Source organism: Pelobates fuscus, chromosome 7, assembly GCF_036172605.1.
Source record: "Pelobates fuscus isolate aPelFus1 chromosome 7, aPelFus1.pri, whole genome shotgun sequence".
Taxonomy (NCBI): Eukaryota; Metazoa; Chordata; class Amphibia; order Anura; family Pelobatidae; genus Pelobates; species Pelobates fuscus.
In genome coordinates, this window is record NC_086323.1 from 133,360,215 (window position 1) to 133,381,503 (window position 21,289).

The window sequence follows — 21,289 nt, forward strand, 5'->3', positions numbered from 1 at the left end:
AGTTTTTTTTAAAAGGCTCACCACAGCTTTTTATGCCATGTTGTCACTCATAGCAAACAGCCCAAAATATTCTGTTTTAGTTTTCTTCTTCCTGAATCAGACACCTCTCCTTGCATTTTCACACCCCTTTCTCTCTGCGCCTCCCCTCTGCTGCCTGAGTGTCTTCCCTCACACTCCTCTCCCTCCCTAAAACAGAGACAGCATTGTCTGGCACGTGAGCTTCATATGACAGCAGTAACAGCAGCAGTAGTATCTGGCTCACTTGGCACAAGGCGTGCTGCTGTCACAGGGAGGGACACACCACCATCCTCCCTCCCTCCTACCAGCCCTGCATCCCCTCCCACCCATTTAACCAGTGGCTCCAGCTCATAACACCATCACCCAGCTGAGTAGCCCTGACTTCTAACATTGCTTCTCTGGGAGATACACGGAGTGTGTGCTGTATGCAATACCTGCCTGGAGCAGCCTCAAGTCAATACAATATACCTAACTGGAACATACTGACCGTCTCTTAGAATCATTCCTTCAACATCTGGTGACTTACCTTTACTGTCACATCCACTACTGGTGACTTACCTTGCCCTATCTGACATGGAAAGGATACCCAGTGCCCAACCTCCTCCTGCCTGTCTGGACAGAGCAACATCCTTGTCTGGGTAAGATTTTTCTTTTTTTTTTTTGTCATTTTATTTTGTTAGCATATCAAAATAGGTTCAACAAATCAAATGTATTATTATTACTAGTAACTTTAAATTAACATACTTGTATTCTTTTAAGTATTCAAATTTCTATGCACATCACTGTTGCATATTATAATATATATTTATATATGCTGTATACGAATGATTTTAGAGTGCAAAAACTAAACACTTTACCTGTCTCTGATTACCTGATGGGTACTGACTGATGTCTTATTCCCACAGGATGGATTTCTCTCACATGTATCAAGTTTTCAAACCCAGGAAAGGTTTGAAGAGGTGTGAGGACAGCAAGGTAAGCCTGTGTGATAGATTAGAGCAGTCTGCTCTCAAAATGTGTCCTTATTTAATCTGTACCACAAGCTTTACTGGCAGTGAAATATTTCGTTTATTTTTATCCTGAAACTTGCTGTGCTTTTTGGAAGATAGTCTATTGCCCAAGACTGTCTATGTTCACTTTGTAAGATTGTATAGTCCATATGCATATCTCTATCAATGTGTGTATTCGTGCTGATAAATGTAATTATGTGTTTATATACACATTCAAAATATTTTACCTGTCGCAGAACCTTTCCTTAATCCCTATATAACTTTATAGAATTGAGGACTAAAACCTTTATCAAAAATTGTGTGTGTGTGTGTGTGTGTGTATATATAGAATCCTGTTATTAAACCAGAATTAATCTGAATAACAGAACTTTTCACAGACTCCAATGGAAGGTTCTAGTTTAGAATAAAGAATTTTAATATGGAACTTGCATTATTTAAAGCTAATGTACATATGGGCAAATCCTGGACTGGCACACCTATTGCATGGATTGTGAACAGGAAAAGATTTCAGTGTGGTCTGATGTAAGCACTATCCTAGATTAATATTTGGGTTTCATTGAACGTGTCAATATTATGCACACTCTCTCTTAGCGATTTCTGCTAAAACTATAAACAAAGTGGTCAGGAAGCCATATTTAACACCTGGCATTTCTAATGAATGGACTGTGCTGTTATATTGTCTTGTCTGATTCTGTGTGTCATGCTATAGCGTTTGTACTGTTTTGTCCTTGTTGGAATGATTTGTAGGAATAGTCAGTGAAAAGGAATTGGCAAAATTAACAAAAGTTGGAAAATTGGATAGCTTTGCTACATGTTTCCTGGCTATTTTTGACAAAATCTTGCAAATTCTTAAACTGCATTTAACAGTTAAGTGAATAATGCCCTCTTCTATATTTTGTTTTCTATCCGTTTCTGTGTGTGTGGGCGTTTACACCTTTTGTGCAGTCTGTGGTGTGCAAGAGTGTATGGCTACATGTTCTTGCAGAGTGATCTATCTCTCACGTGTACGGTCACATGTAGGTGAAGCTGTTCAATGTTGGAAGGTAAAACCAGTCTGTAGGAGGCACTGTGTAATTTCGTACATGCATAAAGTGGCTTATACTGTATAGTCTGTATGTTGCCATTAACAATGTGAATATTTTTTTTTTTTAATCCAGGACACGTACAAACTCCCACACCGGCTGATTGAGAAGAAGCGTAGGGATCGGATCAATGAATGTATCGCTCAGCTCAAAGACCTGTTGCCTGAGCATCTGAAACTGACGGTGAGACTGAAGTCTGCTTTTTATCTTTCATATGGTGCTAATATATTCCCCAGCCCTGTACCATGGGTATAGATATAAATTGTGACAAACGTAAGGTGAATGGAAGCAAGCAGTGAAGGGGGAAGGATTTTATCCCAAAAGAACTTAAAATCTAAAGGATGGCCTGATCATCCATACAGAGAGATTAATTGCCAGTATCTTGTCATTAAATGTTGAATTCAAACATTGAATCTAAATTTGAGGAATCAATACATCTTTTATATAATTCCCCCCCCCCCCCCACTCCTTCCCGCAACCTATTAATCAAATAAAAGCGTAATAAAATAGCATTTTAGATATTATTACTGTAAACATATCTTGATAAAAAACAAAACGCCTATGAGTAAACTATTGCTCTCATAGATTAATAACACTGTTCTAGAGTAAACATGTGACCCCCTTCCCCCCCACACACTGGCGTCAAAACAAACCAGTTAATGCAAATGCATGTGATAGCAACAGAAAACACAGTACAGATGCATGTGACTTGCACAAGCCTGTGTGCATGTGATAGTCATAGGACAAAGATTCAACAGCCACGGGAGTAAAACATGTCAGTCGCAGTAGTAGTGCGCATATGTAAAACTAATCCATGGTTCAGGTCAAAGATTCTGTTCTCCTTAGCAGTCCTAAGGAGAAAAATAAAACCTACTCCATATTAATTGTGTAAAGTAACTCTTACAGTCTCTCTTTTCACTCTTTTGTTAATCCTAAACTGGCTTCTTATTATTCAATTTAAAATCCTAATACTCGTGTACAAAGTTCTCAATAATTTATTTCAAATTGTGCATCATCGCCATCTGCGTGTTTCCCTCTCCCCCACCCACTTCTCTCTGTCCATAACCTGATTTTGCACTAAAAGCCCCAAATCACTTACTACTACGTCTTTATATTTTTAAAGAATAACTTCCTTGTTATGTTGGACTTTCACCCAGTTTCCGGTCCTTAAAGAAATCTGTAAAAAGACACCTCTTTAATAAGCTGTATCACCTCTCCATTCTCACCATACCAGCTCCACCTTCTTGTCTGCATGTGTCATGTTCTGTTTATGTATTTTATATATTGTTAGGGCACTTGATAATCTTTACTTTCCCTTTTGCTCCAAATGTACTTTTACCTTTACTACGTAAATATTGCCAATTTCCTTTCCGACTATATGTTTGTTCGAGCGGGGCCCTCATTACCTGTAAAGTGCTGTGGAATATTTTTTTCTTCTTTCTAAATCTGTCCTGTCAGTCTGGGGACTTTGCCAAATTTGCAAAGACCCCTATACTGACATCGCTGCTAGGGGTCTGGTGACCGGGGGAGGGTGGGGCGGGGAAGGTAAAGGTGGTATTTACTTATCTGAACCTATCCCTCTCGGGTGTAGACACCTTAATCCGACAGGTCCTCTTCAGCGTTGATGTCACTGCTGTACTCTTGGGCTTGTGTGAGAGTACAACATTCGGGTCTATGGTGAGAGTGCCACTTTAAATAATAGGAGGGTGAAGTAATGTATTGAAAGCGGGAAAATTACCTCCTGAAGCAGTTTGGCATTAACAGTAAGAGCTATTCACTAAACAGAGTAGTTGTGAGTTGAAATCTAAATTGCAATTTGGAAAAAGTAGCCAACTCCCAACTATAGTCACAGCTTTGTTTTAGACTGAATTATGCAGTTTGGTGTTTAATATTCTGAATCACTAGACTAGACCATATGGTTTACTTGCTAGCCTTTGCAATGGAGGAGCTATTTTTTTTTTTTTCTGTGTAAATAATGCACTTGGTTACATTTGTTTTGCAGTCTCACTATATATTTCTGTACTGAAAAAAAATTAAGTAATGCAAGCTTTTGAAATATGATATCCTGTTTTTATTAAAACTATATATATATTTTTTTTTATCTGCAGACTTTAGGACACCTAGAAAAAGCTGTGGTTTTGGAGCTGACTTTGAAACACGTGCAGGCTTTATCCAGCCTGATCGAGCAGCAACAGAAGCAAATTCTCTCCTTGCAGAATGGTAAATAGCTCCCGTTAGTCTGTCACCCTCCCTCAAACCTTTAGCTTTAAAGGGATTCTCTAGTGCCAGGAAAACAAACCCATTTGCCCCTGTCCCTCCCACCCCCATCCCATGTTGCTGAAGGGGTTAAAACCCCTTCAGTGACTTACCTGAATCCAGCGCCGATGTCCCTCAGCGCTCCGTCAGGCTCTCCCCACGCTCCTCCCCTGCCGACGTCAGCCAGCGGGGGAGTCCTAATGCGCATGTGTGGCAATGGGCGCACACGTGCATTAGACCTTTTCATAGGAAAGCATTATTCAATGCTTTCCTATGGGGGTTCCGGTGACGATGGAGGTCCTCATGCATAGCGTGAGGACGCCCAGTGTATTTTAAAACCCTTATTGTTATTTAAGAACCTGGAAGTCCCTCTATTAGACAGCCACAAGAGGAGGACTTAACCCTGCAAGGTAATTATTGCAGTTTATAAAAACTGCAATAATTACACTTGCAGGGTCATAGGGGTTGGCACCCAGACCACTCCAATGGGCAGAAGTGGTCTGGGTGCCTGGAGTGTCCCTTTAAAGGCACTCCAAACGTCTCCTATAACAACGTAATCTCAATTAAAACTTATGCGCTTAGGTTGTCACGAGGATGGGAGTGGGTTTTTTTTTTTTTTTTTTTAAGGAAATAAATGTCTTTCAACCTAAAGCTTATTTAGGTTGACAACTTCCTACCATGTACATTTAAAAAATGCAAAGTAGAATTGTGTTAAAGGAAAACTCATATCTGTACAAAATTTGGAGAACTCTGACTTGTCTCCTATCATGAAGTGTCACTCTTCTTCAGAATGACTTAGGGAAAACATACTATGTTTTTTTGAAGTGTAGTAGAAGAAATATTTACATGCATTCAAACTATTTTACATGTACATTTCTTAACCCAATTACCGTACAAGGAAGTAGTTGACACTTTTTCTTTTGGGGTGCACAGGGACCCACAGTAAAACCACTTGTAACTTGAGATGAGCGAGTATGAGCACCTCTGACACACTTTCAGATGTATTGTCATTGCTTTTTTCCTCTACTTCCTGATAATCTGGCTATTACATTGTTGGTTGACATTGCTCCAGGGTCCATGTCCTGGTATTTGTCCTAATCATTTGCTTTTGTTTTTTTTAGGTTCTCCCTCTGAGAGTAGCAAAATGTCTGGTGAGGAAATGTTCCTCTCCGGGTTCCAGCTGTGTGCTGAAGAGGCTCTTCGCTTTCTCCAAGGTGGGGAGAGGAGAGAGCTGGTTGCTCACCTGCATCGCGTTGTCTCTGACCTAAGCCGTAGTCCACCCAGGTCGCCAAAACTACCTGATAAACCTGCCCCCAAGGGACAAGCCACCAACTGTGTTCCTGTCATCCGACGTGCAGCCCCTCTTCCATCTGGAGAACAAAGTGGAACGGACACCGACACAGACAGTGGTTATGGAGGGGAGGTAGAGAAGGCAGAGAGCACTCAGGAGCAGAGTAGTTCCTGGAAGGAAGTGAACCATAGCTCTCCAAGCTTGGACAGAGTCATCAAGCAGGAGAAAGATGAGATTCCCAAGAAACGACCTAGGATGGATAGCGCAATAGAGCAGCCCAGATTAAATGGCAATGACCTACAGTCCATTGAAAGTTACCCTGGTCATCCTCTCTGCCTTCCTTTTTATCTCATTCCACCTTCAGCCTCTGCCTACCTCCCCATGCTTGAGAAGTGTTGGTACCCAGGTTCTATGCCCATGTTGTATCCATCACTATCGCACTCTGGATTACTGAGTCAGGATAGAGCTCAGCAAGTTCACTCTCCTGCCATGTCATCTCTGGACTCTTCTGCCCTGCTACATGCACTGAAACCAATCACCACTTCAGGTACAGACCCAAAAGACTGAACCCAGGAGGCGAAGTCAAGTGGCAGTGCCTGAAGTAGAATGTGAATCAGGGATTCGGGCCAGTCTGTGAGAACCCAAGAAGTGGACGCCGTTCTCTGAGGCCCCGTGGAAATATCGATAGTTTGTGGCTTTGCTAGTTCTGGATCTCGAGACTAGGCAGGATATGCCATTGAGGATCCAGTCAGGCCAGCGATCACAAACCAAAAATTTGAACTTTAAGGCCTACAAGACGTGTGGAAACCTTTCCCAGCTTTGCACTTACGGCTGCTGCTTTTGAGAGCGGTTGACGACTGATGAGCAGCGTCAACAAGGATAGCTCCAAAAGTGTTAACTGACTTGAACTGGTATTCCAGGACATTAAATGAGAGATTTGTTTTTTCTCTAACACAGAATGGATGGGGTTTAACTGCCAGATCAGAAGCCCATATAATGCCCAGTGATGGTCCTATTCTTCCCTCTCCCCAAAATGGTGTGAATTGAGGTTCTGTGATAAAGCACTTTATGTCCATACCCATCCATAGCATGTACCCTGAGGGTACTGTGAGGGTATGTCACTGAAATGTAAAACATTAAAAAAATATTTTTATGTGAAAATAAAATTATTTCATGACTGAATCTGTTGCCTATTTCTCTACAATGTTATGTTAAGTAAACACCTATTGCCATGCAAATAGCACGGCCAAGCAGAAGATTGCTGAACTCTGGTTCCTAGAGGGTTAAATTAAAACTGCTTGTTACTGTTTGCAACCACTTATAATTAACCTAAGGGCTTATAAGTCCTTTTCTACTCCCTTGCATCCCCTCCCCTTCTCAGGTTGACCTCACCCCAGGGCCCCTATGACACACCAGGTGTGACTCACTTTTCACAGGTGTTTGTAACAATAAGCCCTTTCTCCAGCATCCCCTCCTGAAGGGAGGGATTAAAGAAGGGGATGTGCACGCTTTGATTTCAAGCAGACAAATCGTTCCCCTTCACTTGTTTTGACAGTGTCACCTCCCCATCACCCTGCACATGTTGACACAGCCAGGTTTCCGACTGCTGCTTTCATGTACAGCCTGGAGCTAAATCTATCCACAGCTTCCTGGAATGAGACGTGACTGGCAACAGTTCAAAAAGCCGCATGCTGACACCATGCACTGTGCTCAAACGCCACCCACCCCTTCCACGGAATCACCCAGCCTCAACTTCTTCCCGTAGTGTACCTTGTCACTTCTCAAATGTTCCCTTTTTTATGTTCCTTAACCCTGAAACTCTCATTTTTCATTTTCTCCTAGTTAGGTGCTTGCTTTCCCTAATTAAATACAATTCTCTAAACTTTTTCTTTAATGCACACTCAAGTCACCACAGACATCTCTAGGAACAAAGTAAAAAGCCATAATATACTCATCCATTCACATATTTGACTTGGAGTTTATTTGATAAATAAAAAATAAACTGGATAATATTGCCACAATTGTTGAGCTGGAAAAATACACAGAATTTTTTTCAAATTTGGCCTACAATTTCCAATTCCCTTGTAAAATTTTCCAGTTTGATGTTTTTGGGAAAATACATTTCAAATATTTCACTAAATTAATTAGTTAGACATTGTTAGTCCTATGTCTACATAGGTCTAGTGTGTTTTTTATTTTTTTATTTTATTTTATTTTTTTTTAAGTCTCCACCACTTAAGATCAAACGACTCTCTGGGGCTTGAAATGTGATTGGTTACCATTAGGGGGATTATTTCAAGGAGAAAAATGTTTAGACAAAATGAGTTTATTTAAAGGGATTAAATAGTGTAAGAATACAAAGTTGTATTCCAGGAAATACCCCTAGTGGCTGACAGAGGGGCAAAGGTTTAAAAATAATATCCGGAAGTATTACTTCACTGAAAGGGTAGTGGATGCATGGAATAGGCTCCAGCTGAAGTTGTAGATGTTAACACAGTAAAGGAGTTTAAGCATGCGTGGGATATGCATAAGGCTATCCTAACTATAAGATAAGGCCAGGGACTAATGAAAGTATTTAAAAAAACATTGGGGGGGCGGAGCCTGACAACCGAGACAAGCAGTCGCAAGGGCTGAAAGCTCAGCGAGAAAAACGGGGGGAAACCCAGGCTGGGTACCCCCAAATCACCACAAAGACGCAATACACCCCCTCTGAGCGACATGGGGCGAAAAAACAAAAAAATGCCAACTGAGAAACACACCCCGGAACTCACAATTGGCGACATGTGGAGACAGGACCGTGGGGCAAGCGGGACCGACATGGCGGCGCTTCATGGCGGTTGCTCCGATTTTTCGGACGACCTCTCTGGAGAGGAGTACCTGCCGGCAACCAAGTCAGGGAGACCACCACAGCCAACTAGCTTAGACCCAGACACCGCTCCGGTGACTATAGCGGCCCTCACGTGGCTACTCGCAGACCACAAGGATCTGCACAACGACATCGCTGCACTGAGGGGCGACCTAAAAGGGATAACAACCCGCCTAAATACACTGGAACACAAAGCCAAAACCACTACCCGAGACATTGGGGAACTCAGACAAACTGTACAAGACATTCAACGGCAACAAAGACTCTATGACCACCGCAGGCGGAGCAGGAGGATGCTGGGCGGCGTGATAAAATGAAGATAAGAGGGATCTCAGAAGTGATCCCCGAGGCAGAACTAGCCCAAGCTGTTGAACGCCTCCTGGCAAATATCTTGCCACCCGCGCGGGCCAACAAGATTACCCCTGCCAACATATTCAGGATCCCCAAACCACCAAGGGTGCCGACCGGGGCCACATGAGACGTCATACTTACCTTCCAAACTAGAATAGACAAAACAGCAGTCCAGAATGCCTTGAGGGGAAAGACGCCGTTCCATTTTGAAGGGATGACTTTAACCTTCTTCTCCGATCTCTCGAGAGGCACCCTGGCTTGGAGACGTTCCCTCCAGCCTCTTACCACACTTCTCTGCCAAAGAGACCTCAAGTACCGATGGCAAATGACCCACACACTCACCGTACAGCAGGGGACGGAAAACTCATCAGATCAGGGATCTGAGCGACGCAACGCCGCTTTTACAGGCACTGACTTTATACCACCAGACTCCCTCGCACAGACAGGCCAAGATAGTGCCACGTCTCCTCAACACCCATGGGACCCGGCAAGATCCATTCAGTTTGTACCGACAGGTCACACACCCGAACCCTACGTGGCACTCATTACCTGAAAGGCATACGGAACGGTAAAGAAACGACCTATTGGTCAGACGCGGAGTATCCCAGCATAAAAAAATACAAATAAATAGACAGTGGACAAAAATGTATAAAATAACATATACCACAATTTGCCTAAAAGTACATAGGAGATCTCATAATCCCTGATTGCTGGACATTTATCCTGTAATACTGCTCTGAAAGAGGTAGCTCTAACTGTATAATGGCGTACAAAATAGCACTAGTCCTCTTTGAAACAACAAGGTAAATTAGGAGTTAACTACCCCAACCAAGGGTTGCCCTGCATGTCATTTCCTGAATGCTAGTTGCACATCTCAAAAGAGGCACACCTATCCTGGTATCTAAAGTTTGTTTTATGTTATTGTTAGTTATTGGTCCTCTTGCCTAACCACGCTCCCATAACTAGATTTAACCTGGTGATGCTTGCAGACATGACACCTTCAATTAGTTAACAGACCAACACACTTCTATTGTACTTGGGCTCCCGGTTGCCCCACCCCCAACCATCACTAGGGCTCTAGCACAGCTGGATAAGTCTCATGGTTTCATCTGTTATCCCTCACATGACACAGAGAAATCCTTCTGCCTACCATAATACTGCCCCACGCTGCCTGACAGACTATTACTAATTAATGATGGAGAGGCACAACAAGCCCCGGGGTAACCCCATGCATGCAATTCCTCCTTCACTGACCGCTATCGCCTAGATCGGCTCAGACGCGCAGAACTGACACGACAATCCCTGACACGGAATGTCATAAGCCCCATCCTTTGCCACGATTCCGGGGTCACTACCTTGCCCGTTGCAGTAAATAGCCCCCAGGTATATCGAACGACTAAATGACCACAGACGACACAGTGAGGGAGAAGATCCGACTTGACAGTACTGACACCTTTATATAATGCTCTAATTTGACGCATGAAGAGCTGCACTCCGCTAAAGCGACCAGAAGGCGCACCACCCATCAGCTAAGTCTGTCAGTTTGCCTCTACTAAAGACGAGGCTGTAGCTAGCAGTCAGCAAACAACTAGTCACTAAGCTTATATTGTCGAGAGCCACATACCTGTCTCACCCTCTTCGCCTTTAAATAAGAAAACCTGCGGTCACCATTCACTAATTGTACACTGTTAAGCCTAAGATAGCAATGGGGTAATTGACTAAGCCTGTTAATTAACATACTACGTCCACATCCTGAATAAACCCTTTTTTCTAGGTTAAAATAGGCAAACCCAACATGCTATGACGCTGTATTGTTTGGAAATGAAACTGTCTGTAATGTAATATGTCTTGGCCTATACATATCTAAGCCTCATACTTTTATCATGCCTAGCACGCACCATAAGCGTTGAACTACCTAAGCCTGTTCATATATAAACGTTAAACGTATAATTTACCTACCTAGTACTATCATTGCTGAACCTTAACCTACATTACCAATATAGACCGTGGGAAAAGCCAGAACCTTACAATACATTTTGTCTCTCCCTATTATCGTCATAAACAAAAATTGGGATGTCTATTTTCATGCCATGTCATGCTTAATGTAACTATTATCGCTCTGTTTGCGTCTGCTGTTGTGGCTGAGCAAGTCTACTGTTGTACCATTCACATCAAAATAAATGTTTATTTTATAAAAAAAACATTGGGCAGACTAGATGGGCCGAATGGTTCTTATCTGCCATCACATTTTATGTTTCTTAGATCTGCAATGTTTTACATTGCAGGACAAATTGGGACAGGAACAGTGCACCCAAGATCACTTCAATGAACAGAAAAGAAAAGAGGAATAAAACTTTTAGGGTCCCTTTAACCAGCTTATTTAAATGCAAAATCCTTTTTTTTTTATTTTTATTTTTTTATTTTTTATTTTTTTGGTTTCTTGAAACACCTAGGAGGGCTGTAGGCCCAGAATATCACATTGCTAGCCCTCCCCTACCTCATTAAGAGAGTAAACTGTACAATGTTGTGCTACAAGCTCTGTCACACTGTATGGAAGCCACTGGCTAAGAATTATGAGGGTCATAGTACAACCTGAACTATAAACCATTTTAGTGCAATGATTCTTTGGAGGTATGTATAATGGGTAGGTCAGTAGTTAATGCTCCAGCTGCAGCTTGTTGTTCGCCACCTTGGATCTTGCAGTGTTCTGTTTCAGCATTTCATCCTAACAAGGTTAATTCAATTGTGTAATATCTAGGACGCATGACATAATTAAACTAATAACATGTTGTCCAGTGACTCATGAAAGTCCATTTGAAATGTTGGGAGGTATGCGCAAAGACATAAATTCATTTTAGGGTGGGAGTGTGGCCAAGGGCAGAATGTTATGAGAAATTTTGAAAACTTGCCAATTTATGTAACTAATGTAATTTAAAACAATGTATGTTATTTACACAGACTGATTTCTAAACACGTTTATTGTAGTTTAAAGACACATTGCTGTGGAGCTCTGTTATGCACTCAGACACCAACAATATGGAGCTCCTAGAAACGAGGGACATTAGAATAGAAAAGCTGGATTGACGCCACAATAGCCATATTAGAAGAATTGTCTAATTTAGCTGTGCTTTCATTTCAGCTGCTTTGGCCCAGATTTTTAAATTGATTGTATTCACTTTGAGCTCCACACAAGTCACAATTTAGCGACTAAGCCTGAAATGTACCCTTTCCTTTCTAAAAACTTTTCTATTAACAGTCTAGGGCAGTGATGGCGAACCTGTGGCACACCAAACCCTATCTGTGGGCACACGGCCATAGGTAGCCGGGGGGTGGTGCGCTAGTGCCGGTCGGCAGCAATGGCCAAAAAACAGAGTTCACTCCCCACTAGAACTGCCAGGGATTCACCACGAGGACCACCAGGAATTACAAGAGATATCACCTCCTCTCCCATGCACACACTACACCACTCACACAAACCCACAATGCCCCTCCTACGCAGTGCTCCCACATACACATTGTCACACACACACACACACACACATACCTAGCTAGAGGCCTTATCCCCATACTACAGCCCCTATCCTGACAGACCCTAGGTAAATGTCAAACTGTTCTTAAGCGGTTTGACTATTTATTTACTCTTGGTGGGTGCCACGGCACTTCTGGCACCATAACCACTATAGAAAACTGTAGTGGTTATTGTGCCTAGATTGTTTCTTTAAATAATCTGAGTGTCTCTCCCAAGATAAGGCTCTGGATCCACCAGTGCAGGGCTGACTGTGCCCTCCCCTTTTTCACCAAAGGTAAGAAGAAGTAAGGGGGTGGGGAATAAAGATTTTATGCATAGGTCAGGATGATTAAAAGAAAAAAAACATTTGCCATCCTCCCCCCCAGCACCCCTACCCACATACAAACACACACACACACACACAATGCAGTGTGTGTGTGCAGGGCCAGACTGGGAAAAAATTTGGCCCAGACATTTTTCAATCACAGCGGCCCCCTGATAAGGGGGCAGGCCCAGAGAGGGTGTGTTTTGTCATCACTAATGACAAGCACGCCCCCTCTCAAAGTGAGCATGTTAGCTCAATGCACAGAGCTGAAGAGCTCTAGCATGAGAAAAAGGCCCTGTATTTGTTCTGCGCAGCACAAGCAAATTTAATAACATGCTTGTGCTGTGTTTGCTTTTACTTTGTCTCTGGTGTCTCAGTAAGTGGGATACCAGAGGACAAAAGGGCCAGGAAAGTGTATTGTGCTAGGGGCTGTAGAGTGTGTGTATAGGGGGCATAGTGTGTATTGGGGATGTAGCGAGGTTGTGCATACCGGCTGTAGTGTATCTTTGATCTCCCCACCGGCCCATGAAGGCACACAACAGGGCCGGCACATTGATAGTGTCAGCCCTGCATAGGCCGGCCGGAGACAGCCTGTGATCTCCCTTGCTGGCCTCGGCCCCTGGCCATCGCAGCCCACCGGGCATTTCTCGGTATGCCCGATGGTCAGTCCGGTCCTTTGTGTGTGTGTGTTTATTCAGCAGTCTGTGCACAGGGCCGGCCTTAGGCATTTAGACGCCCTGTGCGAAAAATCTTCACAGCGCCCCCCCCCCCGTCATCCATGTATGCTGTAATGTTTGTGTTGTCTGTGTATGTGATAGTAGGTGTGATGACTGTGTGTGATATGTATGCTATGTGTGATATTTGTAATGGGTGTATTAACAGTGTGTGATATGCGTGTATTGGTTGTATGTGACACACACAGAGTCAGACGGCCATACACACACACACAGGCAGACAGTCATACACACACACACACAAAGGCAGACAGTCTCACACACACACACACACACACACAGACACACACAGGCAGACAGTCAGTCATACACACAGACACAGACAGTAATACACACAGACACACACAGAGGCAGTCAGTCATACAGACAGTAATACACACAGACACACAGAGGCAGACAGTAATACACACAGACACACACACAGTCATACACACACAGAGGCAGACAGTCATACACACACACACGCAGACAGTCATACACACAGACACACACAGGCAGACATAGGCGTGCGCAGCCTATTGCATTAGGGTGTGCACCCTAAAGCACAAACACACGCCGCGTGTATATGTATGTGTGTGTATATATATATATATATATATATTTATTTATACACACACACACACACACACACACTGCTGTGTGTGTGTGTGTGTGTGTGTGTGTGTGTGTGCTGTATGTGTGTGGGTGCTGTGTGTGTGTGTGTGTGTGTGTGTGTGTGCTGTATGTGTGTGGGTGCTGTATGTGGGTGTGGGTGCTGTGTGTGTGCTGTATGTGTGCTGTGTATGTGGGGGTGCTATATGTGTGTGTGGGTGCTGTGTGTGTGCTGTATGTGTGTAGGTGCTGTGTGTGGGTGCTGTGTGTGTGTGTGCGCTGTGTGAGGGTGCTGTGTGTGTGGGTGCTGTATGTGTGTGTTTGCGCTGTGTGAGGGTGCTGTATGTGTGTGGGTGCTGTATGTGTGTGTGTGTGCTGTATGTGTGTGTGGGTGCTGTATGTGTATAGGTGCTGTGTGTGTGGGTGCTGTATGTGTGTAGGTCCTGTGTGTGCTGTGTGTGTGTAGGTGCTGTGTGTGTGCTGTATGTGTGAAGGTGCTGTATGTGTGTGTGTGTGCTGTGTGGGGGTGCTGTATGTGTGAAGGTGCTGTATGTGTGTGTGTGCTGTGTGTGTGTGGGTGTGTGTGCTGTATGTGTGTGGGTGATTGTGGGGGGTGGAGGTGGGGGTACATGACTCAATATCCCCCCTCCCTTCTTACCTTATGTAGGGAGGGGGGATTCTTGTTCCTGCTGCCTTCCCTGGTGGTCCAGTGGAGGTGAGGTGAGGTGCCGTTTAGTTAATATCCCCCCTCCCTTGTTACCTTATGTAGAGAGGGGGGACCATGCTACCGCCATCCCTGGTGGTCCAGTGGAGAGTGAACTCTACCCTGCGGGGCTAGAGTTCACTCTCGCGAGATTTGAGCGTTGCTGCGGCAACGCTCAAATCTCGCGAGAGGAACCCGGCGGAGCTGCTGGCAAGAGCTCCGCCGGTCCTCTCCTGCCTCCCTCCCTGCCTGTGGGTCGGTGGGGAGGGAGGCTGAGAGCAGAGCCGGCGCTTGGATAGCGCCGGCTCTGCATGAGCCGACAGCGGAGATCCTGAGATCTCCCCTGCCGGTCTCAATACATAGGCGTGCTGCGGGGATTAGGGTGTGCCCAGGCACACCCGGCACACCCCGTGCGCACGCCTATGCAGGCAGACAGTCATACACACAGACACACAGAGGCAGACAGTCATACACACACACACACAGACAGTAATACACACACAGAGGCAGACAGTCATACACACAGACACACACAGGCAGACCGTCATACACACAGACACACACACAGGCAGACAGTAATACACAGACACACAGAGGCAGACAGTCATACACACACACACAGACAGTAATACACACACAGAGGCAGACAGTCATACACACACACACACACACAGACAGTAATACACACAGGCAGAGAGTCACACTCACCTGACAATCACAGTTACCTGTGGAGGCAGTGCAGCTCCTGGTGACTGTTTGGTGGGGAAGCAGGGACTCCTTCCTGCTTCCCCTGCATCAGTTTTCCGGCGCTTTTAGCTCCGCCCCCGCCGCACGTTAAGCTCCGCCCCCGCTGCAAATGTAAAAAAAAAAAAAATTTTTTTTTTTTTTTTTTAAATCCCGGCCGGCTGTGCGGCCGCACGGCGCCCCCTGCTCCATGGCGCCCTGTGCGGCCGCACAGCTCGCACACCCCTAAGGCCGGCCCTGTCTGTGCATATATTGTATGTATGTATTGCATTTGTTGGAGATGCTAATAAATATAAGCTTCATTTTATTTAGAATTTATATCATTTATCATTTGTATCATTGCATTCTGTGTTCTTTTAAAACAAAAGATGTTAATTAGTTCGGACAACTGTACGAGTTGTTTTTTTCTAAACTTAAACTTCCGTATTCAGGTTTAGTTGCCGTTTTGGCACTTTGAGGAAAGAAAAGTTGGCATGCATTGCGGTTTGGGCACTCACCATCACTGGTCTAGGGGTAAGTCTTACTAATGTTGCTTGACCATTACCATTATTGGCCTCTGAATTTATTTTAACATTCCGAACTCTTGCCTGTGACTGAATATTAACACATTCCTATGGAAACTTCCTGACTATCATCACACTGAATCTCAGAAGGGGCTCTATTAAAAATAAAAGAAATAAATAAATGTAAAAATGTAACCACTGCTGCCTGTATTGTTTCCTTATTTCCCCTCCTTTTAGAAAATGAGATATGAACTTAAGTATACTTTGCCACATGTTTGTCATTTACAGTTACATGAAATTGCATCACAATGAAAAATGGATTTGCATATGTCAGACTTGCGATAGCAAGAAAGCAAGGCAGCTGCTCACAGTGACCTTAAGGTGGGTGGGTGGGTAAGTTCAAAGTTCCTGAACTTGAGAAAAATCAATATTTAGTGTCTTAATAGGTCACTCAACATAGTTTTCAGAATACTAAACAAAATCGAACTCTTAGATCTTTTTTTTCTTCTTACATCTACAAACCATGTATTCCATAATTCTTTGACGTTTACCTTCCAATTCATTTTTTTTATTATTTTTTTAAGTTTTTTTTTATTGCAGTTTGGGGGTGGCGTTGTGTGTGTGTGTGTGTGTGTGTGTGTGTGTATTAAGATATATAGACACACACACACACACACACACACAGCTGCAAAATTATATATATTTTTTTTTTTTAAATTCATTTTAAGTCATAAGAGTGCTTGTGCAAAGTCTCTGGTGCCTATTCAAATGTTGTCAATGTTTGCTTTTTTTGTTATGGACATTTTAAGGCAAGGTGGTGCCTGCAATCTAGATGCTATAAACTGTAACGTCAATAGTTTTCAGCTAGGTGACAACTGACTGGGGCGGCATCTCAATGGTCCGTGTGAGTTAAGGGCAACAATGCTGAGCTCCAATGATAAAAGGATGTTCAGGGTTACAGCATAAGATAAGTCTGACTTACAGGAACAAGACTATTACAACGCATGTTGTAATGATACTCTATTGACCCTTTGTGGAGAAGGGGTTAGGCACGTCCTCGGATAGGACAGCCCTGTCATGAATAAGTAAAAGTATACTTTTTTTTTTCTCCATGAATTATTCTTTTGGGAGCACTTCATACAATTTAAACTATACTGCAATACATCTTTATAAGACACTAACCAAAGAGACATGTTATTTGGTTTTATAGACTGGATAGCCTATTTTAACGGTTACTCAAAGCACCATGACCACATCAGTGGTTGGAAGTGGTCATGATCCTAGAAGTCTGTGAAACATTAGTAGAAATATAAAATATATCTGTATGTGCAGATGCATAACTCCACCTCTGGCAACGTCACCAGCAAGGTCGTAACAGGAGTTCTGGGTTGGCGAATGTCAATTTTGTGCAAAGTGCTGTGCACAGCTTCATTAATTGACTTAAATCACTCATCTCACACTTTTAGTCCATGAAAAACTGGCGGCACAAGCATCCAGCTCTGCAAAAAGTTGGTGTGCGTCACCCGCAATTAGAGGAGCCTCGGCACAAGCTGTAGATGTTATGATGCTAGGAGTCATCCTTTGTCAAATCGGTAAGTTAAAGAACCACTCTAGTGCCAGGAAAACATACTTGTTTTCCTGGCACTAGAGTGCCCTGAGGGTGCCCCCACCCTCAGGGACCCCCTCCCGCCTGGCTCTGGAAAGGGGAAAAGGGGTAAAACTTACCTTTTTCCAGCGCTGGGTGGGGAGCTCTCCGCCTCCTCTCCGCCCAGTCGGCTGAATGCGCACGCGCGGCAAGAGCTGCGCGCGCATTCAGCCGGTCGCATAGGAAAGCATTTACAATGCTTTCCTATGGACGCTTGCGTGCTCTCACTGTGATTTTCACAGTGAGAATCACGCAAGCGCCTCTAGCGGCTGTCAATGAGACAGCCACTAGAGGATTAGGGGGAAGGCTTAACCAATTTATAAACATAGCAGTTTCTCTGAAACTGCTATGTTTATAAAAAAAAAATGGGTTAACCCTAGCTGGACCTGGCACCCAGACTACTTCATTAAGCTGAAGTGGTCTGGGTGCCTAGAGTGGTACTTTAAGGTTAATCACTAAACTACGATTTATCACGAATTCAAAGTAAATGATAGATTTTAGACCGAAATTACTGAACTGAAAACACGACTGACTTGGAGATCCCTCCCCCCCATTCAGCTATCTATATATATATATATATATATATATATATATATATATATATATATATATATATAAAATACCCCTTTCTGTTTCATTAGAGATATCTTTGCCAGAAGCTCAAGGAAGCAAGGTGAATGGTAAGAGTTAGGACCCACCTAAGAGGTCTACCTTGACGTGGCAGGTGGGCATACCCTCTCATGGCCATTGGAGGTAACTAAAAACCTCCATTTGTTTAAAAATACATAGGGATGTGGAAAGAGTGCAGGTACCTTTTTCCCTTTTAGTTTTTACTATATGTATTTTGGCTGATGTGTACTATGGTCGTTGCTGCCGCCCAGGAGTAATAGGAGTTTGAGCGCAGGACTTGTTTCTTTGTATTTGAATCCACATTTTAAAGGCATTAACCCCCCATGATGCTCTTTTTAAGACGTCATGTTTTAATCTGGTTAATTATAGAGTCAAAATGTATCCGAGCTCCCAGACGGGATCTTTAATTGAGTATTCTGTGCAATATGGCTCTACCACTGTTAAAAAGATTGATGGGTAACCGATGCCGCTGGTGTGTGACTAATTGCATACCTCAATACCCTCTTGTACTAGTATCGTTTACCCTTCAGGATCCTCTCACATTGCTCGGTGAGCTGTGCCAATCTCCTTCTATCATGTACTCTCTGTACCAGGCAGGTGTTTGCTGGGTATGGATTTACTGTCTCTTCCAATAAACAGCTCAGAGTTCTTGTAACATCATGTTCCCTCCCTCCCCCCTCTCATTCATGAAACGTGAGTGTGTGCAGCTCCCCATGGCTTGTTCCAGCCCTTCATGGGCACAGACCTGCTGGGCTTGGGAGACAGCCTTGGCCAGCTTCCAGTTGTCAGGGTGAGAGGGTTCCTGAGAATTCCCGCCCTCCCCCACTCCCATTTCTGGCTGAGACACTTCCTGCCTGGGAATGCGTGGTTTGTCTGTGGTATGAATCAGCAACGTTTAAAGGCCATTCAGTGTGGGAATAATGTCTCCCAAAAACATATGAGTCTTTTCGTTTCAAAAATCAACATTATCATACCTCCCAAATGTCCCTATTTAGGGCCCAAGTCCCTCTTTTCTAGGAGCTAAATATTTGTTGGTTTGTCTGAGTATGTAATGAATCTCTATAGCAATAAAACTTACAGTAATGTGTCTTTAAACTATAATATATGTGTTTAGAACGCTGTCTGTGTAAATAAGATACATTGTTATTGCGCTAAATTACATTTTAGTTGCATATATAGTTATTCGTAAGCTACCTAATATTTCTCAGAACTAATTTTAAAATACATTTTTTTTATTGTGAATGTATGATATAATTGATATGACATATATGCAGGTCCGGATTAACATATAAATGAAAATCCAGCGCACTTCCTTATCTACTAAACAGCAACTTTGGTGCTGATAGATTTTTAGTTTTTTTAAAAACACCTAATCTTGGCAAAAAATAATGGGGGTTTAGTTACATTATATGATCATACATTGCATAAGCCTGCCACAACGTCAACGGGGGGAGTTCTCTGCAGTACAAGGCTAAATAGGGCCCTGGGATGAGGCACCTGTGTGTGTGTGTGTGTGTGTGTATGTATATATATATATATATATATATATACATATATATACACATATATACAGAGAAAATTAACCTAGGGGCTGATGGAGCATACCCATGGAATAGGCCCATTGATTTAAAAAAAAATAATAATAATAATAAATTGTGTTGACAGGCTGAAAATGAATTTAGTTAAGGTAAAACTGACTTTGTGCACTATGGAAATACTCTTGCTGCTTCAGTCTCTCTAACACTGTGGCATGTTCCCTTTCTTCAACACTCACTACATACACTTTTTCTCTGTCCCATACTGTGTAACAGGAGCTTCTGCCTGCTAGTAAGAAGGATAGGAGAGGAGGGGACCAGCGAGAGCCTTGTGGACAGTCCTTAAAAAGCGTAGAGCCAGCGCATCATTAAACGCATTTATGCCAAGTTCATGATGCTGTCTGCACAGTATGCCCTTGGTTGGTCATCCTGCATGATTGGCCGGCAGCCTGATGTTCATTCACGCCAGGCTGACCATCTAATCCTTCGTGCAGGCACGCCCCCTTTTTGGGTATATTTGTCCCCTAGGGCAGTTCTGGTTTTACCCCACCCACCAAAATCCTACTTCACTGGACACTGCTGTTAGGGGGTATAGATTTTAATGAAAGATGAAAGCAAGATATTAGCATAGGGTATGTGTTTTTTGATAGCTATATCCTTTGAGTTTCCCTCCAGCACCACCTCCATCAGATACATGACGCTTGGGAGGTATAACTGTTTTAGTGTCTGTCAATAGGATTCTGTAATTAGGCCCATCATAATTGTCAGCACCAGGCCCAAAGGGCTCTTAATCCGGCCCTGCAATTAAACAATAAGAGAATGTTCGGGAGTGAGAAAGGTTCACATGGGCTGTAAGGAAAGGATAAAATGACTATGGCATCCAATTAAAAATAAATAAAGTGACTAAATTTATCATTTAAAAAAAAAATGTGACTTAAAATGTCCTCATTGTCTCTTCGTTCATATTTACCTATTACTAAATATCACACCCCTAACACAATACAATATAAAACATACACCTGTCATGCATTTAAAAGGTTAAAGCAGCAGAATCACTGCTTATGCACCAAATTATATACCTGCTCCTCGAAATGAGTCATTAATTTCACTCCCTGTACCCAAATTCTGATGCCTCATTGCCATAAAAACTTGTACTGCTCCTCAATGACAATTGTTCACTACCTCACCTGTCAGTCCCACATAACATATGACCGACCGTATCTGATGGAGGTAATTGTTGGGAACGTTGTATGATAAAATTCCTCTCCCATGCAAAGTGCAAGTATCATATAAAAAATAAAAAATAAAACACTTCTGAGAAGAACTGAATGTGTCAAACCAGGTAATAAAACACATGTTAGAAACAAGTAGAATTTGTAACCACATGTGAGTTTGAGAGGGGACATGTATGTGCAAGACCGTAGCGTATTAATTCTACCCCCCCGGATGTGGCGGACTTTCGAGGAAGAAAGGGAAGAAAAATGTGATCTGTGTCTA

At 43.1% G+C, this 21,289-nt stretch overlaps 1 protein-coding gene across 1 annotated transcript; it reads left to right on the forward strand.

Annotated features, from left to right (window-relative positions):
• Positions 1-223: 223 nt before the first annotated feature.
• BHLHE40 (basic helix-loop-helix family member e40) lies at positions 224-6,839 on the forward strand. Its single transcript, XM_063426670.1, has 5 exons — positions 224-656; positions 924-993; positions 2,186-2,293; positions 4,219-4,330; positions 5,488-6,839. The coding sequence occupies exons 1-5, from the start codon at positions 592-594 to the stop codon at positions 6,222-6,224; spliced, it is 1,092 nt and encodes a 363-aa protein (XP_063282740.1). The 5' UTR covers positions 224-591; the 3' UTR covers positions 6,225-6,839.
• Positions 6,840-21,289: the final 14,450 nt, after the last annotated feature.